Genomic DNA, 27189 nt, shown 5'->3' with positions numbered 1-27189 from the left:
TGACTATGTTTTTCCTAAAATATTGCTGTCTGCGACTTGTGCAAGTGACAATTTCATTGGGCTATACAAACATCAACAATGCTGAAATTAAGCTTCTATGAATAGACTTGCCTAATTCCTCTTAACAAAGAAAGCTGCCTCAGTTTTGTTGCAGTTAGTTTTGTTCCAAAAAGTGTATTTTAGCAAAAAATCAAGTGTTGCATTGCTATAAGAAATTGGAAGTGTGGTGTTTGTCTGCCACGTTTGGCTCTACAAACAGGCAGAGATGCATTTCATATCTCAAAACCAATATGCAAATTGGCCTGAGCTGCTGCATTTGTTTTGGAAGCCTGTGCAAGCTACCTTTGGATTTTACTGGAGAGCAGTGTTCAATGCTGCTGTTTTATTGCATTCCTGTGTTTGTCTAGCCTGTACCTTGTTGAGTTTACACTTTTTTAACTAGTGGAATGATTGGTGGGGGTTTGTAAAGGTGGCATACTGAAATGTGTCAAGTAGCATGTGCAAATTGTCTGTTTTCACATGGTAAAGCCGTGCCAAACATGACAGACAATCAGTGTTTTAATATCTTTCATATCTTGTTATCATTCAACTGACCACTTACTGTACAGTATATTGCTCACTGGCTGACAAACAAGGAACTAGTTGTACCAATTTCATTTGTATATTGTCTTCTTTTGGTTTCATCCCACCGGCCAATGGAAATATTCCATTTATGGGACAACAGATGCTTCTTTTTTCACTTCACGCCCAAGAGGAGAAAAAATAGGCTCCTCTTTTTATTATTATTATTTTTTTTTTAACCGAGTTCTGGATCTGTTTGACACAGGCATGAACACTCCAATAATCAGCCAGAGTGTGTGCATCCCTCTGAATAGAGATGAAAGAAGGGAACACACGCACACACTAATACACACATGCACGCACATACAACAACATCAACAACGAGTACACAAATAAACAGGCACAAACACACAGGGAGGAAGCACAAGCCATTTGGCACAGCCTCTCTGTCTAGGGAGGGCTTCAAAGCCCACTGACATGAATTTATGATAACGGCACTATGCCTTTGCCAAACCTCAACTGTTGTTGTTTTTCTCTCACTTTCTCCCCAACCCTTCTGTATGCTCTGCCATCCCCTTGATCAGAGCTTTGGAAAATGCTAGCAGGTGTCCCCCAGTCTCCTGGAAAGGTGTGTGTGTGTGTGTGTGTGTGTGTGTGTGTGTGTGTGTGTGTGTGTGTGTGTGTGTGTGTGTGTGTGTGTGTGTGTGTGTGTGTGTGTGGGTGTGTGTGTGTGTGTGTGTGTGTGTGTGTGTGTGTGTGTGTGTGTGTGTGTGTGTGTGTGTGTGTGTGTGTGTGTGTGTGTTTACATTTACATGTGAGTTTGGAATGGGACATCCGTAGCTGGCTCTCCTTTTTTACATAACTTCATTAGACTAGTTCTCTTAACTTTGGGCTCCAGCTCTTTGTACAGTTTAGTTTTATAATGGTACTATGATTCTATTACCCTCACGCTGTGTGGCTTTCCTTTAATGGTACTATGATTCTATTACCCTCATGCTGTGTGGCTTTCCTTTATTCTATGCACACTACTGACATAAATATCACTTTCTTCTCCATCCATCCCCTTCCTTTCTTTCTATCTGCAGATGAGGATTGTGTGAATTGTACAGAGGAGTGCAGAGTACTGGGTCATTCTGACCGCTGCTGGATGCCCCAGTTCCCCGCTGGAGGAAACCAAGCAGAGGGTGTCGACTACCGCAATAATATGTTCGTGCCAGCGGGGATGGAGACTGTGCCAGAGACCGAGACCTACGAGACTGTAAACCCCAATGGCAAGAAGACGTTCTGTACCTTTGGAAAAGAGAGGCGTGACCACACCATCCTAGTAGCCAATGTCAAGCCCTACTTAAAAGCAAAACGTACCCTCAGTCCACTGCTCCAAGAGGTACCCTCAGCCTCTGGCAGTCCTACCAAGGGCTGCTCCACCATGTCTCCCTGCTCTTCAGTCAAAAGCCCAGCTGACGGAGCTGAAGGCAAACCTCCTCCTGCCACCTGCTCCGGCCACTACGGGCCTCCCGATGGCCAGTACCTGTCACCAACCAAACAAACCAGAGACCAGGGGGTCTATCCACCTTTGCCTCCCTCAGACCCAGTGGCCAAGGTGCTTGCAGAGGCCCGTTCCAGGATCAGCCAAGAGGCAACTGGCGAAATGGAGTGTGTTCTGGAGCAGGTGGAGCCCGACGCGAACCGTGACAGAATGGACGCTGACCAGGTGGTGAGAGACATCGACAAACTATTGCAGGACTGCAGAGGAAGTGAGGCCACTGGCACACTCAGGAAGTGACACAAATGACTGCAACAAAAAGAAGTATAGAGGAAGAGAGAGGAATGTAATGCTATTCCAAAAACTCTCATGCCAAAACTGTCACCAAAACAAATCAAAAAGGTTAAATGGCTCTTATGATGGGAGCTTTTTTCACTGTATTTGTTGTTGAAAATACCGACACTGGACAGACAATGGGAACATTTATTACGTCATTTGGCACCAGTTTAGGTGCTAGGATCCCTACCAACAAAAAAGTAACTGGGTAACAAACATCTGAATTCTGCTGAATTTATAAACTCTTTTTGTTTTGGATTCTTAAGCAAATTGCAGAGGCTTATGCCTCTGGCACCTCGCAAGCTATTATCTAAGTGCCCACCAGCTCATAAGTGTGTTGTTCATGGTCTCTCGTGAAATCCTACATATCTAAGTGTGTGTAGGTGGATTTCTGTTATGTGTGACGGCCATAGAAACTGAATGAAAAAGGACTATTTATGGTCAGACATGACAATCGATGTGGATACAGTGAAACAAATTTGAATCTATTTGGGACAGTGAAAGACCGAAATACACAAAATAACCTTATCTTTCTTGACTTTAATATAGGTGTTTAATGTGTGATGGATCCCGTATCAACATGAAGAGATTGGTTAATCAGGTGTGTGTTTGCAGGGGTTGGTTATGGACTTGGGGACGGAGGGGCTTAATTGCTACGCTGAAAGATAATTATTAACAGTGTAACCATGTTTCACCTGTCATTTGTAGCCACATGTGTAAGCTGTGTCTGTCTCGCGCCTCTATTTAAACATTCATGTTGCTGACTGGTGTAGTTGCATGCACCAATTTTACACATGTGCACTACACTTTGCGCATACACATGCTGACACACTAACATGCACTGATGCCCCTACACACACGCAAACACACACACGTGCACACTAATGCTTACACACAAATGGCCATCCGTGTAATTGTCTTATACATGAACATCATCAGCTTTCAGTCCCTTGTGTACAGTGAATTATCATGTGTGTGACTATGCCTTAAGGCAATCACAAGTTGTATAAAAAGGGACATTTTTTCCTCAACTGTGAAAAGATGATATCTATATCATTATATAGATGACTATGTAAGAATCCATGTATAGTGTCCAAATATTAACAAAATATTTATACATTTTATAAGAAAAAAAGAAATGAGGAATCTCAGCAAAAAGTGTCCTTGAGTTAAGGTCAAGTCCGGGGTATTAACTCAAAGAACTGCAAAGGACACTGCCATTGTTTCGAAGACAAATATCCAAAAATATAAATAAACAAGAAAATGTCCCTTCACATTATCACTATACATAATATCATTATATGTGTAAATGTATCCAATTTAGATGTGTTTACATCAAACTGACATATTTTTATTGATTTTACTGCAATTTCTGTGCATTTGAGCCAAATTGTTATGTGTACAAAAGCTATATTGTGTATTTTATTAAATTAATATATAGTTGTGTTGCAATATACATGGGCTTATATTGTATTTGGCAAAGTTGCCTTAGTAGCTGTCGAACTCTGTGAGTTTGCTTTAGTTTGGGTTTTTGTTGATGTTTTTTTCCTCTCTATTCTGCGTCTTTGCAGGCTGGCTTCAGTGCTTTTGAGATGTCGCCTCTTTTTACCCGAAGGTCCAGCTGGATCAAATACAATAACTGTTAAAAGCTTAATGAGCCAGCTGATCTAGAATACAAATCAAACCAACAACAAAAAGCAACAACCACAAACAGTTTGAATATTTTTACTGAGCAGATTTTTACAGGGCAGCTATTTTCTTTAACAATAACTAGTATGCGTATCTTGTGTTCATTATGTTTTAACTTTCTTTCCAAAAAAGAAACCTGCCATATGGAAAATGGAGTGGTTTCCTTGGCGATCATAAAACTGCCTTACTGTCTCTGCAGAGAGCTTGTTGTATCTGTGGAGCTTGTGACTGCTTATAAAGCCCTGGTCCACCAGAATGTGCATTTTCTATTAAGGACCAACAGAGGTTCTTTTTCAGCAGTCTGTGTTTATGTATGTACTCCTTCTCGATACATGTTAGAATTCTCATACTTTGCAGAGAAACTTGACATCTAAAATTCTATCTGAAGTTACTTTGGATTTGATGTCTTAGCTGTTTAGGTACATGGTTTATATAACCAAGTGTCTTCACATTCAGGCTTTCTTAAAAAAAATAATTATACAGACATTTATTTTTGAAAATTTTGGCACATTTCGGCCACTCTCTGAAATAAGGGAGGTGCTTTTTCTAATATACTCTGACAGTAAAAAAAGCAGATCAGTAGGCTATTAGACTAGATGTGTTTTGGAAAATATGACCACAATCACCACATCTATGTAAGATGCAGCCATGAGAGGGAACAGTGACTTGCATTCATATGGCTCCTGTTGTGTTTACTTTAAAGCATTTGTGAGCTGAGTTGGAATTTTGACAGCAGATATAACACATTTTATCCTGCAGACATGGAACATCTAAGTATTTGGGTATTTTTGTACTTGTTTCTTTTTTTTAATCGAGAAACATGTATGGACATCCTCCTGTCATTCTGCCATTTTTCTGTATCTTTTGCCTTCTTGCCATCTTTTTTTATATTTCACGATTCATTTGCTTACTTTTCTCCTCTTCAGCTGTTTGCTTTTTCGCCTCTAAGGAGCAAAGCAACTGTTAGCTTTTCTCCTCTCTTTCTTCTGTAAAATATTTGGTTTCGGTTTACCCTTGCTCTTTTACTGGGAGATGGCAGAGGCTGTTTTTAGAGAGGGCTTGAAAGATTTGATGGAGGAAAATATTGATGGTTATTTTTAAATGAGATTTTATTCGTTATCTCTCTCAAATACTTAGGTAAATCAAACAAGCGTGACATTCACATCATACACACAGTTAAAATGTGCTGTTCAAAGTGCGCACTGCAGCTATGATCCTGACAAAAATGCTGTTACACGTGCGCGCATGCACACACCTAGACACACACACACACACAAGCACCCAGGCACTTAAGCAGCACACTGCTTTTCTAAATGCATAGTCCCTTAATGTTAATGCGAAGGCTGAAAGAGAGGGCAAAACACTACCCAGACAAATGTGACACTTCCACACTTGTCTTCGTGGTTTATTTTCTTTTTATCTCATTGTGCTCAGTCTTCATGCTGGATCAAGCATTTTCTACTGTGTCTGTGTGCATGTGCTTGATTCGCTTTCATGCCCCTCATTGTTTGACAAAACAATTCCTTTCTTCTTATTTAATATATGTCACCTGTGTTCTAAAGATTTAAATTCCAACTCACACAAAACCGATACTGCTGTGGTCTCTTTTTTTATTTGTGCATTAATTTAAACAACGTGCAGAGGTCACCCCAGGATTCTGTCTTTTGCTCGGTTTGGCTGCCACAAACAGTCACTGTCACACTCCAGGCACATTAAAAGTGCTGTCCCCTTGAATGGTGTTCTCCTGGCCTGGCCACTGTCTGGACACTCACAAACTGTGGGCAGGAAATGAGCTGTGTGCAGTGTATGGAAGGTATTCTTTAAAGCCATGGTCCCTCTCTCAGGCTATATGCTGTCTTAATAGAGCAGAAGCTGTTGCTGAGGTCAACACATAATTGGAGACTAAGCATAATGCGAGGCCTCTCATTATTGTCTAATTACACACTGTTGGCATCATACACTGTTGGCAGTGCATTACTCAAATCTAGGTATTGAGTGGGTTATTTTTGCCCACTTGAGACTTGGTTTTAGGAAGTGATTAGAACAGGGACTTGTTGAATGTGGCTATCTGCCTCTGGTCTCTGACTCACACTGATGCAGGTGCATACAGACTCAGACAGCCACTGGTTCCCACACATAGAGACAACATGCCATTTTGGTTAGTTAAAACAAGCACCCAATGTTTGTCAGTGTAGTCCCCTCACCCCTAAGCCCACACAGATAGCATAGGGCTCCACGCTACAATGGGCAACTGGTGAAAAGACCAGAGACATTCATTTGTATGGATTATTTCAACTGCTATTGTCTAAAGGCTGTGTTCATTGTGATCTATCTGAAAAAAAAGATGAAATGATCAAATAAATAAAACAATTACTAATAATGTTTGCTCTTGTCCTTGTATGAGTCGATAAAGGAATGGCTATTCATAATTTCTCTTCTCCCAAGAGATAACCTCGAGCACTCGATTTTTGTTTTGTTTTTTGTTCTCTCAAAATCGCAATTTTGCCTTGTCAAATAGGATTGCACTGTTTATTTTCACAGTGCCAGCTTGCTTTGGATTAGATAACAATTGGCTTTTTCAATTAGTGTTCTTTGTTTTTAAATGCATGCACCTCGTACCCAAGCACACACACACTGACAAAATGTTGCTTTGGCAAATGTTTCTTCAGTCATAAGTTCACATTTTCGCCACACAAAAGATTACTGCTCATGCTGTTTTTTTTTCTTTTTCTTTTAATTGCTCAGAGGCAAATAAATTGCTGCTTGAAATTATGTGTAATAATACTACTCAGAAAATATGTTGCAGTCCACCCTTCAGCTAGATTCACATTCAGAAGCCAATTTGAAGTCTCTTCATCATTGGCCTGTGGTTAGGGAGATAAACTGTACTGTACGCTTCCCATTTACTCAGTGAAATCTGGTTTGCTTAATTTAGAATGAATTGCTATTAGGTGTTAGATGCTAAGGGTGGAACACATACACTGGCAGATGTGATCTCCCTTGTGGTGTTTAGTTCCCCCAATAAGAATGGTGAACAAACTTTTGGGAGCTGACTGGTGCTTAAAGTATTAGTGCTTTGGAATGGGTTTTTAATGTCCTTTTTCAGTGTTTTCCAAAACAAAATGACAGACCATGGAAGCTAATGATACACCATCACATTTATCTCAGGAAACTCTTCCATCATCACTGTTTAATTGCAGAAGTACATATGGTTTTATGCTCTTGTGATTCCACGCATCAATCGGCATACTGCTGTCTAAGGATTTAAGTTATTAGTCATTTTCCAGACTGCAGTCATTCTAAATGCTCATTCAGGACTATCACATCCTAATTACACAAATTATTTCCACAATCTACCATTTGATATTTTTTAATGCTTGTGAAGAGATTCAGTATTAGGAAAAACTGTCTTCAAACTTAACGTCTGTCGTGTTTGAAGATCCATCTTAATACACTTGGATTTTCAGAATCAACTGGGATGGTAATAAAAAAAAGATCTTTAAATACATCAAGATCAATTATTTGTGGAATTATTCATTATTTGAATGGGACTCGATCAAATTAATTTTCATTTTGACCACAGAGGGAATATTTTACTCCATACTGGATTTGCAGGCCATTGGTATGCAGCAAAGCTATTTTCTGTTTGTATCTAACTAGTCGCCTCAAGGCAGATATTAATTAAAAAGATAGCAGAGGTACTCCTTTAAAAACACCATTTCTAGGACTGGAGCTACTTCATGCTGCGCAGTCTCATTTGGCCAAGTGGTCCGTCTTTTTGTGTGTGTCAATCACCTTTAATCATAGTCTCTCAGAACTTTACAGATCACACAACTTTAAACTGTTACAAAGTGGGAAATATGAATAGTATGGTTGACTGTCATAAAGATGCATAATGGGACCAAACACAACCTGAACATAATAAAGAAGTTGATTTTTATGTCTGATAATACTTGACACACTGACAACATGCATCAATCAGCAAATGATGCATGCATATAGGAAGGAAGACAATTATCATACAGTTCTGGTGGATACATTAGTCCACTATTCATTTAGTTGTTTAGTCACAGGCAAATTGAGTTAGAGATTTCAGAGTAACACTACATAGTAAAATTATATTTCTACATTTGAATCAAGGTCCTTGATTCAAATAACTGTGCTAATGGGATTTAATCAAGTACTGTTCCGTATTGAGCTGGCTTAAAGGGCAAATGGAGAGAATATCCTTTCAACACAAAGAAGAGAAGGTATTCATCATATTCTAGTTAAAGGACAAGGGTTCTCCTTTCATTTGTGGCAGTGTTCGAGAAGGTAGGCAATATGAAAAAACGTGTGTGTGTGTGTGTGTGTGTGTGTGTGTGTGTGTGTGTGTGTGTGTGTGTGTGTGAAAGGGAGACTGTGTGCGTGTATGGTTGCATAAAATCGACATGAGAGACGCCGTGGTTGGAAATATGAATGTTTGTATTGTTTCACAACAGGAACAGTCATGCGTGACATCTTTGATTTGATGCCACCCCCCCCCACCACCACCACCAACACAGTAGGTATCTATAGCCACGGTGCCTGAGTGGGTGTTTAAGAGAATCACTTTTCATCAAACAGAAGAAGAAGTGATGGCACATGCAATCATGGCAAACAACGTCACACACTTAAATAACAATGCATGCCACTATGAATGTTCCATGGTGATAAGAGCTTTTGTGACACTCTATGTAAATGTTCATTCAGACTCTATTGAAAGGGAGCCATCCTTTAAGCCTGTATCAATTGGAAACTGTTATTGTATTGCTTTTCATGACATTTCTCAATTTTTATTACAAAAATACATTGAGCACTGGTACAAAATGAAGACACAAACACAGTGATTAACATTCAAGAAAGGTGTGACTGCACCCAACACCGTAGACTGCCGGTTCCCTTTCACATTCAAACCCTTCTGCAGTCATCTCGAACAGAAGCAGTGTGTTAACTGTTCAAGTGTTTCCTACCGGAAGCAGAATAGTAAGCAGCAAAAAATAATGGCTTTAGACAGCTTGTGTGAAGGAGCCAGCTCACATCAGTGAGGGAATATGCTAGATGAAAAGGTCAATAAGCAACACGGAAAACTTAATATGAAGTAGACGTGAATTCCATCACATGGATTAGTGCCCCTGGCAAAGTGCAGGAGTGACTGACAGTACTGAATCAATTCATAAATATCAAATGTCTAGTGTGTAAGACAGTCAAGAGCTAAGAGGACCTTTCGCTAAAGGCCACCTGTACTTTTTAACCAGTTATATTCACCTATTTTGTTCCCTGTTACTGGTCAATTTTTCACATGCGGTGTTTCTAGTCAAATAGGACACAGTCTCTGAGTTTCTTTCTGTTGTAAAGCTGAGGTTACTTCCTCAGATGTTCCAGGGAATTAGTCATATATTTTATCTTATTTATATATGCATTAGCTGGTTCATTGCCGAATACAACAGTTCCCTAATATAAATGCTTGGAAATGTCTTTTTTTTTTTTATATATCTGTTCACATAAACAAATGTTAATTGAAAGCAAGACACCAAAAACCATGTTGAACACCTGCATTATTATAATTTGTAAATCTGTAGGCAAAATGAGAATTTCTATTTGTTTCCAAACATAATTGATCAGTTATTTAAATAATCAAGTGATTTTATTGTTAGACTTTGATAATTTGCCACAAAGGCCATCTCAGAGAGGATGTATTGGATGAAAGAGAAGACAGATACCTAAATGGCTGTACAATAATGACAGGATGTGATTTAGACAGAATGTCAGGAGGGAACAGGAAGGTCAATATTACAGTAACTGAATATGACCTTGGGGACAAACGTCTTACTATTGAAGCTGTTCTCCTTTGGCAGAGCTGCAGCATTGATCCATTGCTCTAATATCAATTAGCTATGCCATCATTAACTGAGCTATACCACAATGTCATTTTGGCAATGTTCTTAGGGATATATCCTGAGTTACCTATTTTGTCTACTCTATATTTAAACATTATGCGAAAAGGAAAGCTTGCGGAAGTTTGAGCTTTGAAAGGCATGTTGAGGTTAGGGCTAAAAGCAGAGTTAGGAAACTTTGCATGACATAATCTCCTTTATAAAAGCATCATTATACGGTCTGACATCAATGCAATCCAATAAACAGAACATGTACAGTGTTGAGTTAAATTCCACTCATATAACTAGGCCTATGCATGTAGAAATGTGAACACACACACACACACACACACACACACACACACTGTACAGACATGCACCCCCACACTCACCAATTCCTTTGCAGCATGATAAATCTCATGATACGAAAAATAAATTAGAGGGGCAGATAATTGAATTTACCTTAATAGCTTGTGCTCTTTATCTGCCATATTGACTCTCTTTGTTAAAATAAAAAACATAAATGACATTTCCAAGCAATTATGTGATTCAGCGCCAGGAATTCTGTCTGTCTGATATTTCTCATCATTAGCGCTGCTGTCGCCAGACAGGTTGTGTCCAGTGAGGTAGAGAACAGCATTAGACAAGGATATATTCTATCATGGATTAATACATTTGTTGATTATTTCTATTATGCTACCCAACAAGTACATGTTTTTCTAAGAAAAGCTACCATTGTTATTAAAATCAAAGTTTTTTTTTTTTTTTTTTTTTTTTTTTTTTTTTTTTTTTTTTGTGGGGGTTTTGGTTGGTGTTAAAAAATTTTAAGGTAAATTTTGTTTTCAACTGTAGTCAATATATACGGCTCACACAGAGTCTACTTGAAGGAAGAATGCTTCTAACAGAATAATACTTCACTTTGATGGCTGAATACTTCGGTCTTGAGAGTCAGTTGACCACAATGAAAATCTCACATTTGTCTGTTGGTGCCTTTTCAATGACTCAGTCTTGGTCAGACCAAACTTTTGTAGGGCATAGAATGTACAGCAATGGCAACTGGCAGCTTTTGGTCGGATCAAAGCCTTGCGCCTTTGCCTTCCTCTCTTTGTTTTCAAAGTTTATGTATCTCCAGTATGAACACAGCAGTGGGTGTCACGGCCCCTCTCTGAACTCGGAGACAAGGCCGACAAAGGCGATTAAAGGCTCTGACAGCATGCCTGCATGTGATTAGACCATCCTTTAGAGCTTTGAACCCCCACCCACACTCCCAACCATTCCCCAAACTTATACACTGAAACGCTAGCAAAAAAGTAATACACAGTCCGCATCAATGAGGAGTTAGGAATGAAACGATCAAATGGAATCAGCAAGGGAATAACAAACAAAGAGTTGCTAAATAAGCTGGGCGACATACAGAGGCCTTTTCCTCAGCTAATGGCTAGTGCAAATAGAATGGGCCTTGAGGGATTTAAAGGGCTGCGGCTGACAGTTAAAGCAGTCTAATGCTGATCCACAACAAAGTGAGAATGTGATGCATCCGCACAGCACCAACCTAGTCAGGATGAGAGGGTGTAAATAACAGGCACTCCCCAGAGATGTGTGCCACATAACACAAAGACTCCCTGGTTTGGGTGTTTGATTTGTTTGAATGCTATCTGACATTTACTAAAGCAGCTGCAAGGAAAATTATCTTTAAGGATTCTCAATTTGGCTCAACAATGGTACAAGCTGCTGTCTGTCTTTCTCCATTTGAGGTGTCACTTCACAAATCTGTACTAAATATATTACATTAGAATATACTGCTTATTATGTTTTGCATGTGTTCTATATGGAGCAGTAATGCAACTTTATATAGAAATCTAACCTATCACTGAAGCACTACTGCAATATGACTGTCTGGAGTCACCGTGAAATCATGCCAGCCTTAGGTTATCCAGTGGAAAAAAAGCGTTCCATTTCCACTTATGTCTCTTTCTGTTCTTATCTGGTCCAACATTCCTGCCATCACATCTCTGCTACCTTAATGGAAAACATAAGAGATGCCCTTCTAATATTTCCCCCTTTAGATATACTGCTATTTTTTCTGCCTCTCTCTGTCTGTCTCTTCCCCTGGCCCACCCAGACTATCACAGCAAGTGACGTGAGTGTGTAACTGTGTGTGTGTAAGAGTGTGTGTGTGTGTGTGTGTGTGTGTGTGTTATGCATCTGGGCTAGTGTTACAACTCAGATGACAGCCCAGTGCACATCTGAACACCCTGTTTTCAAGTGTCAGTTGAGTGGCATAAGGACAGTGACAGTGCTGTCTAAGATCTGCTGTCGGTGTGACACAGTGTGCCTGACACCAGTTTACAATAAAGGTGTCACATTGTACATCAAAGGATATGACCGCAGGAAAATCAGTCATGTCAAATGGCTTATTTTGTTTCTAAAAAGCATGTGTAGCTCTTATTTGATTAATTTATCAATGCATTGATCAACTGACTTCTCAATAGATTAAGCTATTAATAAAATAATTGATTCACTTCGCACCAGCTTTATGCACCAAAGTTGTCCAGCCCACATGGGCTAAAGAGACATATTCATATTTCATGTCAATATTTGCACATAACAAACATATTCCCAAAGAACTGGGATGTACGTTCATTCAAAAAGGAGAGACTGGAAATGCTTAAAATAAACTGTATTGTGACATTAGTATTCTGCCCCAAAATATCTGGGAAGTTCTGGTGGGTGGTTTGGATGAACAAGCACAGAACAAACCACTGATCAAAGGTCATCACATTAAAATCAACAAACAAATGCATATTTTGCACTCATCAGGTTGTCCATTTCATCACCTCCAAAGTCATTTTTACATGCAAAACCTCTTTGGAGGGCCAGATGGTTCAGCCCTGACGTACATGAACCGTTAAATTTCAAAAGGTTGAGATGGTGCCATGGGTGGCAAAGCTGCATCTGGCATGGTATTGAGAGGCCTGTGTGGTATCTAGACCACATCCATTCCTGATGGCATCATTCAGGACCACTGGGGCACAAACTGATGCCCACTGATGACTGGCAGGGTCATATGAAGAACCACCCCATGCCTGCAAAATGTCAAATAGAGGAGATAGTGAATATATATTCATAAAATAACCATACTTTGGCTTAATTGTATGTCTAAATGCTCTATTTTAGGCTCTATTTGGGTATGCAAAATTGGTGTATGGTGTATGTATTTGTAAAGCTCTTTAGATTGACTTTCACTGTGATGAGGGCTTTGGCTGACATTATTATATCATTGTATGACACAATCTCACAAGTATTGATATTTGAGCCTATTATATTATGTGTGAGCATATGCTCACACATAATATAATAGGCTCAAATATTATTGATATCCAACAATCTTAAGGAAATATATAAAAAACATATTTGGTCTCCCCAGAATTTTACTTATCAAAATGTGTTGACCTAAATTCAGTCTGAAGTATGTTTTGGATCAAGAGACACTGATGCCATTACTCCTTCTGTTATAGCCCAGTGGACCACACTCACATGTTCCATGGTAGTTGGTCGTGGGGTGAACAGATTCCTTTTTCATGTTTGAAATAGTGTAATCACAAAATGCAGTCTATTGATTTCTTTTTACAGACAGAATATTCTAAAAGAGGAACGATTTGGCAAAACGTGCACTGTCTTAGTTAGTAGTATCCTTTAAAATATAAAAAGCATTAAAAAATATAAATTAAAAAAATTAAAAAGAAATGCCAGACACCATCCCTGCTATTAAGAAAAATATGCTGTTTGGAAAGGCATGCAGATGTTTAAATTTTACAATTCTTTGCGCACAATACAATTTTATTGGGGTGGCAGCATAATTCTCACTGGCAGACTCTCAAAACCTTGGCAAGTACAACCATAACTATCTGCATGGCTAGATACCACTTGGAAAAGCTTGGAAAATGTTTATTTGTGATTTGGGTGAATCACCATGAGTTGGAACTTCCACTGTGCACCTGTAATCTAATGAATCAATTGTTTGACACATTAAACCGAGTGCAAGGTGCTGTGAGGAAAACAAGACTTTCCCTTGGAGAGCAGACAGCACTCAACAGACGACTGCTTGTTGTCACACAGGTTATGTGGGTCAGGATATGTAGACTGGCGAGTACAAAGGAGAGCACTCAGAACCACCCCTCTAAAAATTGTTCATGAATACTGCAGGGTGAAGCTTTGTCTTTCTGCTGCACTGAACCCACCCTCACTTACAAGACAGCTGCGCTTTGGCAATGCGCTTCCCAGCCGTACACAACATACAACCTGACAAGCCCTATATATTCTGATGTATTGTTAATGTTTAAACGCCTTTACTGCCATGCCAAACACAGTAATGTACTTCCCCACAAGCTGGAGAAATAAAAAAATTGGGTGTGTGAAGCTTATTCTGAGATAAATGTTGGAATATGATTGACCAGACTGCACAGACCTCCAAATCAGACGTCTTTACTTGTGGAATTGCAGCGTTTACTGACATTATTTATCTAGTTTGCACAGCTGACAGCGTAAAGCTTTGCATATACAGTAAGGCTGTACGGTGGAAGTGATGATGTTGTGCTAAGCTCTTTAAGGTCACAGGAGTCTCAAATAGCAGAGCAGGTGAATCACTCACCAGACACACCTGATTAAAATTAAACCTCTCTGCAGGCGATGTTGCTTCACTAGAAAAGGTGTAATTTTAAAAAAAAGTCTGCTTTTGACAGGTGAATGTTGGGGAGGTTTGCATTTCAGCATGAAGCCTGACACTTGTTTACATAGTAAGTTCAAAGCTGTCCAGCTTACAACCTGATATAACTGCTTATTTGGATGAAAAGTAAGACCCTGTAAAAACCTGTATTTGCATAAAACCTTTGATTTAACACAGATGAATGCACAGGAGAACGCAACAGCCGCTTTTTTGAGATTAGAAGAGTTCATTTGTCACATTAGTCAGAATTACCTGTGTTGGTGTCAGCTGTGTGGAATAGGAACAGAGAGGGAGGCATGGTGATAGGAAAGGTGAAAGAAGCGCAGTGAGGGAGAAACACCGTAGCGTATAGGTACAAGGAAAAAGACCTAAGAATGAAAGGAAGAAAGAGATGCATTCATTCGGCACCTTGTTGCCTCATAAGGTGCTCCTTCACCTCCTCCTACTGATAATAACTAGCTTTGCACACTGAGCCACAGGAGAGATGAAAAGCTCCCTTTGCTCTAGCTGCCTTCTTCCTAGGAGGGCTTGAGTCAGAGAGGAACCCGAGCAGCTCTGTTGGACTCAACCTCTTCTCCCCTCAGTGTGATGGCTGGATGGATGTCTACTATGACAGCTGGAGGTCTGTTGTGATAAAGGAGGACCGTGGAGTTAGATAAACTGCCAACTGATGTCCGCTTTAGCAGGGAATGGGATTTGTGATACAGGCACTCATGCAAAAAGACTAAACCAGACTGAGACAGATGTAAAGGAAGAGATGAAAGAGGAGAAATGTATGCTCATGGTTACCACATGCCTTCTTACACTGTCTTGTGTGACCTGTTCCTGTCCCTATTGATTATCATAGAGGTCACTTTATCATAAATCCACCATGTAAACAAAACGTAGCAGGAGGGAGATAGAGGGCAGATAATCAACCAGTCTTCCTAATGCTTGTTTCTCTCGCTGGCGTTTAGCTCACAAACAGATGCTACGACAGATGAACAACATGACATTGAAAAGGGTCAAGTTATGTTGGCCTCTCTGTAAAAAAACTGGGATAACCTTTGAACGACATGGCTAACTACCAGTGCAGTGATTATGATGGTATGTTTCGGTCTGTTGACAATTTTTTTTTGTCAGGGAATAACAGGAAAAATAACCCCTAGATGTGTAGCAAATCAGCTTCCTCTTTGTGCCACTAAAGTCCAATTTTCCTTACCTGGTACTCACTGCTGAGCCAGTCATCACTTACTTCCCAATTCTTGCAGACAAAACCTTATCCTGCACCTGGTTTTGTTTACCCTTCTTTTCATCAGGGTCAATTGGGCAGCCAAGCTCTGCTGGCACTTTCATGAGCGATTTCTGCTCCTGCTTTTGCTGGACATGTTTTTGTTTGCCTCAGTCTAGACCTCTGCCTGCTGCTGTTTAAAATTAGACTGGTGCTACACTAGTAAGCTAATAAACTTATAAACCACACTGCAGATGCTACAAGCTCATGCTATATTCCTTTCTATCTATTTTCGTGCCCCTTTTTGTTAGTTTTTTTCGGTGCTCCTCTTGACTTCATACTCTTTTGCTAACTTTTTACTCCTCTCTCGTTTCTCTGCCCTCCCTCTCCCTTTATATCCCCTATCTTCACACAACTACATAATCATGTCTTGCTATGCTTCATGGATTGCAGTGTTTTCCTGAAATTAGAGTCACATGCTGCCTCTTATCCAAATATAAGTATGAGGCAAGCCTGCACATTTAGTTGTCAGTCAAAACTACAAGCCTCCAGTCATCACAGTGTCATAGGTGTTGATGAGAAAAAGACTGTAACCTCTATTCTCATACAAGCATTTGGCAACAGCTCAGCGGCTCCATCAATCCCGCCTCCACCAGCCTGACAGAGTCGTAATAACACAAATCGCTGCGACTTTCAAATGCAAAATGAAGGTAAATCAGTAGTCAGCACACATCCTCTGCCATTCTCCCAATGACACAATACATTAGAAGGTGATGTAATGAATAATAAAATGTACTTTCATGGTTACAGTATATTTTCCAAGACAGATTTCCAAGGAAACCTAATGTTATTTTTTTATATACACTACAACTGATTTCATAATGTTGACTTAAAAGATGAGTTGATGTACAAGATATTTTTACTAAAAGCACACAGCTACGGCAGGCAGTTGAAAGCTGGAGAGTCTGACACCCACGAAGGGTTTTACGTTCACACTTGCACAGTTCTATTATGTTTTTTTGTTGGCAACTATGCAGTTCTCCTGGAACAATTGATAGTCCGGTGCCTTGCTCAACTGCACTTAGATGGAAGCTGTTGAGGGGTATCCACTCAGCCTTTTGTAGTCAGTCCAGAACTGGCAAATTATCAGTCAGAATGCTATTTCTCTAACCTCCAGGCTACTACTGGAGTCAAATGTGCAGACCCTAGAATACTATCAAAGCTTGTTTTGAAAAATGTTGCACTTTGTTTAGTGGCAGGATGCCGAGTGAAGCCAGATTAGGTTACCCACTAGTAGTGCCGGGTACCGTTGACAATACAGACCTGTTAGTTTGCATTGTATTGTTGTTTATTGGATCTCTTTTTTTTCTTTTGTGCTTCTATTCCTGTCTCTTTTTTTTCCACTGCAGCATCCTTTCAGACTGTCTTGTTTTGTGATGTAGGGCTATTTAAATCACTGAACTTGAACAAGCTTCACCCATCGGCAGTTTTCTAATGGTTTGCCCATCAATTCTAGAAACAGGCTATGAGCATATGCTACACAGATCCTGCCGAGGGGCTGTCCTTGGGTTATGTTATCACTAGTGGCTATGATAAGCCCACTCTGCCACTGCACTAGAAGCAACAACAGGCCCATGTGCTTTCTAATGTTTCAACAGCAGTGGCTATTACTACGGCTATGCGGCAGTGTCTCTAAACATTTGTGACCTTGTTAATATTGACTATACATAATATAATAAATTGAAGTAGTAAATTCTGTAAGCACTAACAATCATCAGACAGAGGGATGTCCAAAGAAATAAGAAATTATCCTGTTTTTACCATTTGTTATTTTGAAAACGTGTCAATTTGCACATAAAAAAACATATACATTTTCCACACCGATTTCATGTTCTCACTTAAGAAGAGTTCTTATGTTTCCTGCTGTAACAGGACAATAACCACAGAAGTGTACAGGAAATGGGTTTGTCACGAGGCATGGGCAGCTTTTTTTTATACTTCCTGTAATAGATAGTGATAAGATCTTTAAGGAAAACATACAGAAGAGCTGCTGATTTTGCTTCAGGTCAAATGCTACATGGTTTATTTTTATAATAAAATCATCTTGTAATTATCTTCACATTTTAGAATGTAATATTACACTACTTCATTCAAAATGCATGCAATAAATCCTTGAATTAAATAGAATTAAATGAAAACATAATTAAATAATTAGCCCTACCTTTGAGCAAGGCACATAATCTGCACTTTGCTGTAAATTGCTCATAAGCTCATATCATCATCTGATTTTCTGTGTCTGTGTATTTGTTCATTTGTTTTTTTTAGAGGAAAAGGGTGGGGATCCTAAAATTAGTCCATTGTTTCCAAGCTTACAACAGACCATGACTCACCAAAGTGACTGCATGAGTATGCAGGGACTACTACAATCACTGCCAGGCTGTTCCATTCCTTAACTGCAGTAATGAATCCATCTCTCATTTTTATAGCATGATAATGCCACACACTGCAAGGCTACGGCTGGTCAGGAATGATCCCACAAACATGACAAACTCAACATCCTGCTGCCTTCCCTGTCAGTAGATCCCATTAAATAAGCAGTAGGCTGGTGTAAGCAGGGACAGCACCCTTCAACTGGAAGGCCTGAAAGCATCCAACTTGTTTAAATGTCTTTGAGCAAGATAGTACCCATAGTCCATACCGGCTCCAGAGGAGCTGTTCAATAACAGAACCTCTCTGACCTCCCTGTGCAGGCACTAGGACAGAAAAAAAGACTTTCCCTTTTTGAACATTCGTAAAAATATGGTAAAAATAAAGATGGGATTGGGCTGAATGAATGTTTTACTATTGAGATGAAATTTCAAATTGTCAACCTAACAGCATTCGGCCAGTCCTCTTTTTCAGTAAAAAGGCCCACATATTTGGAATAACTTACCATCTGATATAAAAACATTAACTGATCAAAACGTTTTTAATACTAAGGCAAAACTATGGCTTAAAAAGAGGCAAATTTGCAAACACTAAGTCACATGTTTGATACAGCACAGTATAATTTACGCTCCTCTTTTGTTTATTCTTAGTTGTTATTTCTGTACATGTCTTTACTTCTTATCCTTAGTTATATAAGTCTGCCTGTCTGTGTTTGTTTTACTGTTTTTATGTATTTATGTGACTGTATGCTTTAATTTTCAGTTTTTAACCATCTAGGTTGCTGCCTCAGTCTGCTGTATGTTCGTCTTTATGCATGTACTGTATGTGGCCCATGTTTGCTTTACTGCCTATTTTTCTGCTTCAATTGTTAGTTTGTCTATTTCTATTTTATAGTGTTTTACCATGTGTGTCATTTCTAAAAGCCTAACCAGAGACAAGGACTGCAGATTAGCCTACGGCTAGAAGTCCCACATACATTACATCGGTTGCACTTTAGATTTAACAGTGCCTATATGCATTGTCCCTGACAAATAAACTGATAAAATAAAATAAATAAAAAATAATAACACGACCACTAATCAGCTTGTCTGTTCAACATTTTCATCACCTCTTACCATCTGCACAGCAGTTAACTAAGACTGTTTTCAAGGGCAAAACAAAGTGCAAGTCAGTGTTAAAAGATTAACCACTAATTTTGTACCTTTTCAATATATTACGCATGTTGAATAATAAAACATCTGCCAGTAATACCAAAATAATCACTGATGCTGAATATAGTTAGACCTGTGCTGCCAGTATCTACCAGAAGAGAGCTATTAGGGGAAAAAGGTGTAAAGAGGGAAGCTTGCCAAATGTGATTTCAGACAGAAATTCCCCAGGGCAACTGTTTGGGTAGAAACACTAAACTGACCTCCATGTTGCAATGTTTATCTTCATTTGACATTTAGTGTTTTAAAATCTATCATTGATATACTGTACCTACTGTGTGCCACAATGCCTCTGTTTGGATGGGAAGTACCAGAATAACAGGATTGTCTCCGTTTCTCCATGCATGACACAAGAAAAGAAAAACAAACATGTCAACAAGGACAGTATTATAGAAATATTAATGAGGAGGATAGTTTCAGTACTGCAATAATACGAGAAGAAAAACTGTGGCCTTCTTTTCCTAAAACCTGTTCCTTTAAAACAATTTCAGCAACCTTGGATTATTTTTCTATTATAGTGATTATTGAATTTGCTATGTTTTTAGTATAACCAACCCATCTCCCCTGTGAATCTGTATTTTTTTCCTTTGTTGTTGAGGCTTATTCCCAGTGTTCCTGTGTTCTACATTTAGTATGAATGTACAGTACAGTACTAACAGTGTGTTTTTAAACAGCAAAAGGACAATGTTGCAGATCTCTGTGGGAAAAACACTGCAAGTGACATAGTTGTGTTAAGTAAAACCAAACCGTGCTGAAATATGCGACAACCTTGTTTGGATGATGGGAAACAACTTGTTTTCTTCCTTCCGTACCATCTCACTTTAAAATGTTACAACAGGTAGCTGAAAGTCTTAAATATATACATTTTCACTGTTCATCCAATCTAAATAGTCCATTCATCATGACACACTCAACATGAAATGAGATATTGCCTGTTTGCCTGGTTTATGGCAGAACACAGTCTGCAAATCTAATCTAATTTGAATTTTTATTAATTTTATTTTGGTCAAAACATTTTGTATATACAATGAGAGTCCATCACCATATACATGTTGCAGTTCAGAAATCTTCCTTTATTCTGTTTGGCCAAGCAGATAAGCAGCTGTTAGAAAGATTGCCCAAATTTGGGCAGTCATTCTTTGGCTTCCCAATCACCCCTCTGGCTTTAGACGATGTGTTGATGTTCAAAGGGTGCATTTGCCAAACTCCTGAGCAAGAACAGCTGTAAGCAGTTTCAACGTAATAGTTTTTTGGCATTAGATGGGTAAAGGGGGATGTGGTGCAGGTGATGCACATTTTGAAAACAAATTCCTCTCATATTTACTGACAAATGCTACAGAAAGACAATGGCAAATTATGGGTACCAAAATCCCAAACTAGATTTCTACTTTAATTCTATGAAGAACAGATAACGAACAGCACAGTACAAGTGAATATTTACTTAATACACATTGAACTGTTAATTTTTATTAATTCATCAAATAATACTTCACACTGACTTATATATATTTATATAATATTTTAAACCCATAAATAGCAACAAAATCAGTAGTGTGTTTTGTTTTCCACTTTAATGCACTTCATTTGAGGTATAAGATAAGATTCCTTTATTGGCATTTCTCAGCACTCACATACATTGAAACGGTCCGTACTGGTTCAAGTCCCAGTACGGACCAAAGTACAGAGTGTGGATTGGTAGCTGGAGAGATGCCAGTTCACCTCCTGGGCACTGCCAGGTGCTCTTGAGCAAGGCACCGTACCCCCCCAACCGCTCAGGGCGCTGGTCCAACACTGGCAGCCCACTAACTGTATGTAACTGTATTTTGGGCCTGTGTGTAGTGATTTCTAACAAACAGAGTGTAAATTGTAATTTCCCCACTGGGGATCAATAAATAGTATAAAATAAAATAAAAAAGGTCAAGGGCACTGGCAGGAGCACTGACCTAACATAACCTACATGTTTTTGGTGGTGGGATTAAACCAGAGCAGGCAAACGCAGGGAGTACCTTCTTGCTGTTAGGCGATAGTGCTAACCACTGAGTCACCATGCCTTTAAGCAGAGGTTAATGTTAATCAGGAAAAGAATGATGTATTATTAAATAATTGTTTTTTATTACACATAAAATGAAACTCTTGTTTACTGTATCAGAGACCCTGATATTTATAATTCTAGAATCAGTGTATCCATATAACGAGTAGCACTTGGAATTCCACAAAAAAGCGGCATGAGACAAAGTTAATTACCTACCACTTGTGGCTTTTGTTCTTTAAGCAGCATTTTAACTCTTTAAACGCCAACACCTTCCTCAACTGAGAGCATCCAGCAGCTGTTCATAGATCCCTGATGCACATGATTGGCTGAAAAATATCAACCCCAAGCTTAACATACAGGCAAAAAAAACAACAGAATACGACGTTTACATGAATTTAACACAGGGAATAAATGTAATACAAGATTGTATTTACAAAACCCTGTAGCTAATTTGATTAAAAAAAAAAACACCTCCCTTTAGTGCAGAGATTATCTGCAAAAATGAATCGTACAAGTATTCATTTATTCATGTAGTGCTTCTTCCATACCATGCAATCAATATTGAGTGCAGAGTAACATACAGTATATGGATCAGTGGCAGGTAAAAGAGCCCTTGGTCTCTGTTACACTAGACAGTAAACATTAAATTTTGCGATAGCTGAATAAACAGTTAAAAACATGACCAGTGTGAAAATCAAGTAGATCAAGCATTCAGAAATATATGGCAGTAAATCCTCACCGTTTGAAAAAGGCAACATATGTCAGGTTTAACCTCATCACTCCCCAGCCTAACTGCAGCCAAACATGTCATACTCTGCTTCATCAATCCAAGCCATCTTAGCCTGGTCCAGCTCAGTAATCTAATATATTACAGCTGGCCAATTCCCATGGTCACCTGAACAGATCATTACTTTGGTATAAATTGTAAGTGTGAACTGTTTAGTAATAATCCTTGCATCTGTTTTCAAAAAAAACTATTTAGCCATTGCAGTCCTCGACAGGCCTCCTCACACATTAACCATCCTCTACATGCCAACAGGCTGCATTCACTGTACAGTAGAGGGCTTAAAATCAACAGGCCATCTGTGAATAAATGGAGGGGAGGGCTGGGATGTTGCGGCAATAATTCTCCATTCCAGATGTGACCCTACGCCAAGCTTGGCAGGACGAGAGCAGTTATCCAGGGGGGAGGGATGGAGGGAAGGTTATGGGGCAGGAGGGTGACTGGGCTTGTATTGAGTGGAGAAGGATAAATTTGTTATGTGCACATGACAATGAAGAAGAGGACATGATAGAACAGTTGGCTTTGGGCGCGATGTGGCAACACAGTAAGGACTCAGACGCAGCCAGTCACTGGTTGGAAAAACTAACTTTGGGGACTGAGGTGGGAAGGCAGATGGGGCAGGAGCCAGGGCCAGGCGAGGACAGCCATATGTGAGAGGCAGCTGATGTGTGAAGTATTATGCCCAGCAGTCACCCTCTCTACACACTGCTGTGTGTGAGGGCACCTTGGCCCCCTCAGAGCCACGTAGATAAACATTATCCAAACCTCCTCAGTTATAGCTTCTCATTAGTTAGAGTGGGGAGGAGGAGGGGAAAGAGTGCGAGCCTGCCCGTAACCCTGGCACTCCTGCTAGAATGAATTAGAATGTTTTATATTGTGTTGTGTTTTAAGGTCATATTTTATTTCAGGGATTCCTCCTTGACCTCTAGATTTTCATGGACAGGTGCAGAGGGTTTTCAGACTGACTTTTTTAATGCCCATCAATCAGCCTTACTGTAGTTCATACTGAATGTTATTGAGGAACATGGCATTTGTTTGCTCTTTTTAAATTGTCCTTGCAACTCCTCTGTTCTCAAAACTGCCTCTTTGAGGCTTTTTTTGTTGCCCTCCATTCTAGTTCTATATTTAATAGCCGTTAAAACAGCACTTTAGAAAATTGTTTATCTTTACTTTGTGGGACCATATGTTAGCACCGGGCAGTCACCATTTTAAGAAAGCCTTCTGATTTGTTAAAGATGTGTGGTAAAAACTAAACATCAGATTTTGCACAATCAGAGTGATTCAGGAGAAACATAGCGTCTAAGCGATCTTAAGAATACTTGGAACAGATTTTATGGTTTTTATGCTAAAGATTTATACACTCTCACTCTTTGTCAGAAGTTCGGCGTCGAGGAAATGTATTGCCTGGAAGAGTAATAAAATGTTGAAGCTATACAGTTTTGTAACTAGCAGTTTAATTATACAGAATGACAGTGTTTCAGAGCAATTTCCCAGATTTAAGTTAGTTAACCGATCAACAATTGTGTTTACTAATTCCCCAGGTGATGTCAAGACAGGAAGACAGCTGATACTCTCAACCTTTGTAAAGAAAAAAAAAACAGGCTATTGTAGGATTGGTTGTTTTTCAATCTGTTCCCATTATAAGAGGTGTTTTCAGCTGATCCTTGATTTATGAAACTAACACCAGTGTACTTACTGTTTTCAAGATTCCAGCAGCATTAAACATCTCATTGTGATTCTGCACATGTCCCCTTTATAAATGTGCCTTCTGAATACTGATGTACATTTTTAATTTAAAATTATACTTCATTACATTTTACTCTCAGTGTGGGATAACCAAAATCCTGAAAGTTAACACAGAAATAGTTTGGATTTTTATGCTTATATAGAGACTGAAGAAAAATAAAAGAATATTTATACACAGCAACTCTCCTGATTTTGAAGTAGCAGTGTGTGTGTGGATTTTTCACTTCAATCACTTTTTAGGATTGGATTAGACTAATTATAATCATCAAGAGGAATGAGTAATGATGCAATTTATGTAATATCTGAAGAGTCCTTCAGGGCCATAGTGTTCTTTTTTTTATATATTTGTGTTGTGATGTTTTGTATGATACAAATAATCGATTTAACACACTTTTGCATTAATGTAAGGCTTATATACAAAAACACAAAGATTATTATTATTTTAGTATTTGTCTTGCACTTTAGGAGAGACCAAAATAAAAAAACACAACCAGATTTCTTCTGAGATTTGTGTTTTATTGTTCACCATATCTACACTGTATGCACGTACAGTGTATACTATATGCTATTTGATATTTTTGTCTGTTTAAGAGATTGATACAGAGGTCACAAAACTAACCCTGACCTCATTGACTAAATCATGTTTTGTTCCTGGGATCAATGTCCCTCACCAGAATGTCACAGACTAATACTGACACAGACTAATAATATTTGAGGTTTAACCTTAAAGGGTAACTACTGTTTTTTTTTCAACCTGGATTCCCCCATGCATTTGTGTCTAATAGACTGATGTGACCAAAAATCTTTGAATTTGGTCCAGTATTGAGCAAGCTCGCAGTAATGAGCCAGCACGAACTGAGCTGCAATGTAACCTAATGGGGCAATTGTGCAGCCTTGCTTTTTGTCCACTAAAAGTGATTTCTTTTGCTACTTCAGATTGTTACTAAAGTGTCTGACAACATTATCGATCTCAGGACATGATTTCTTGTCAGAAGACAGCGGTGTGGAGAGTGGAATGCGAGTCGAGAAAAGGCATTTAGGGAGTCTGTTGTTTCGGGTTAGACTGCAGAAATTATAGGTTTGTGTAATCTAAACGATTAACAATGCCATGGCTCAATATTTAAATGATTTCAACAATCTAGATGAGGTCACATAATTGGATGGCCGCCGTATTCATTGGAGCCAGAGCCAGAGTATAGGCTATGGATGAAGTATAGGCTACGGATAAAGAGCGGACGAGGAGAGAGAGCGAGAGAGAGAGAGAGAGAGAGAGAGAGAGAGAGAGAGAGAGAGAGAGAGAGAGGCTGCAGCTGAGCAGTGTTCTGTGCAGTCAATGGACTATAATACATTCATGGTTTTGTGTTATGTAAAAGATTTTCAATAAAAACAATGGTTTGTACTTGCTCATGTCTCACAGCCCTGTTGATTACCCTCCTGAGATCGATAATGTTAGTAACAATCTGAGTCTGTCAGTAGCAAAAAATTCACTTTTACTTGACAAAAAGCAAGGCTGCACAATTGCCCCATTAGATTACATTGCAGCTTGGTTCGCCCCGGCTCGTCACTGCGATCACGCTCAATACTGGACCAAATTCAAAGATTTTTGGTCACATCAGTCTATTAGACACACATGCATTAGGAAATGGGGTCCAGGTTGAAAAAAACAGTAGTTACCCTTTAAAGGTGATTGGTAAAGTCTTGTTTTGTAGTATGAAGAGTAGTGACTTCACAATGGACCATTGCACATGGACGATCTTTAGGATACTGTGCTCCGCACCTTGGGCAGTTTATAATAATCTTTATAATAATAATCTTTATTTATATTTTGGTACCTTGCCATGAACTCGACTGTGGTTGGGTCTCATGTAGTGACAAAGTGTCTTTGCATCAACTCTCATTCACTTCCACTTTGGGCTAGTGCTGATAGTTAGTGCAACTTTACTACTGTAAAATGTTTCCTACATTGAGAAAGGGTCACCTTCGACCATATAAACAAAAACAAAAAAATGTGATTCCCTACCAAGCTTATTATTAAGATGCAGTATATTCACTCAGGGCATGTCTACATGTGTTAAGAAAAACATGTGTAATGGAACCGCTCTGATGAGTGCACTGCTTTTATTGGGAATGGAAACAGGTGAATTAATAGGTGAAAGCTCATGTCAATCCCCTCCATGCCCACTGATTATGTTTCACTTCTAATCCCACCCAGTGTTAAACTCTGCCTACGGTCATGGAACTAGCACAAACACAGCCTGCGTGCTCTTGCCTGTACAATTTATTCAGAGCAACAGAGCCCTGAGATGTTCGTTTCTGTGGACAGGTGCACATTCAAACCAGCCTATCCCTCATTTCACAAGGTCACTTTTCTGACCTTATCTGAGTACAGTTCTGAAAAATGTCAGGTCATTTGAAGGATGGACTATTTCAAAGCACATGCAACCTGTACTGAAACTAACGAGACTACTTATTACCTCATTATTGTTTTTAGCTAAAGCCATGGGTGTGTAGGTGTCTTTTTCTTCTGGGAGTTCAGTCTTTCAGGCCTGGATCTATTTGAAAATTAGAAGGGCCCTCTCTCTGCAAATAAAGGCTCACTTGGCCATGACAAGAGACTTTTGGTCATTTCATGACCAGATCCATGGCAGCACAGAGGTGCAATGGCACAGTCGTAAAAGGGGTTGGATTTAAAGACATAAATTATCTTTAAGTGTGGTAGGAGCTATCATCAATCATGGCCAATTAAATCAACTCCTTGCCTTCTCTTAAAGAGCAGTACACCAACACTGCAGTGGATCAACATTTTTGTAATGAAGAGTAGAGTTTAGACAGGCATCTCCTTGAGAGAAACTTATGAAAGCAACTAAAAGAACTGCAAGGTGCAAAAATGTGCAGTTACAACTAACAATGAGGATCCACTGCCAGAATATTTAAGAGTGAAGTTACTCCAAGAAAGGACACTTGATTTGATTTTTTTATTATAGGAATTTAAGGGTCAACAACTCAAAGAAGTATAATGACACTAAATTACCAGAGAATTGCACTTATTAGCATTACTAAAAACATTTATTTCTAAAGTGGTTCTCGATGGAA

At 39.2% G+C, this 27189-nt stretch overlaps 1 protein-coding gene across 1 annotated transcript in view; it reads left to right on the top strand.

Moving 5' to 3' along the window:
• pcdh17 (protocadherin 17) overlaps window positions 1–6449 on the top strand; it is a 69282-nt gene extending 62833 nt beyond the window's left edge. The window contains exon 5 of the mRNA XM_039795143.1: window positions 1647–6449. Within this exon, the coding sequence (XP_039651077.1) occupies window positions 1647–2344 (698 nt within the window). The 3' untranslated portion in view covers window positions 2345–6449. The remainder of the gene's footprint in view (window positions 1–1646) is intronic.
• Window positions 6450–27189: the final 20740 nt, after the last annotated feature.

The sequence above is a fragment of the Perca fluviatilis genome, chromosome 3, assembly GCF_010015445.1.
Source record: "Perca fluviatilis chromosome 3, GENO_Pfluv_1.0, whole genome shotgun sequence".
NCBI classification, from domain to species: Eukaryota; Metazoa; Chordata; class Actinopteri; order Perciformes; family Percidae; genus Perca; species Perca fluviatilis.
Note: the sequence above shows the minus strand (reverse complement) of the source record. Positions and strands in the feature narration are given on the sequence as shown.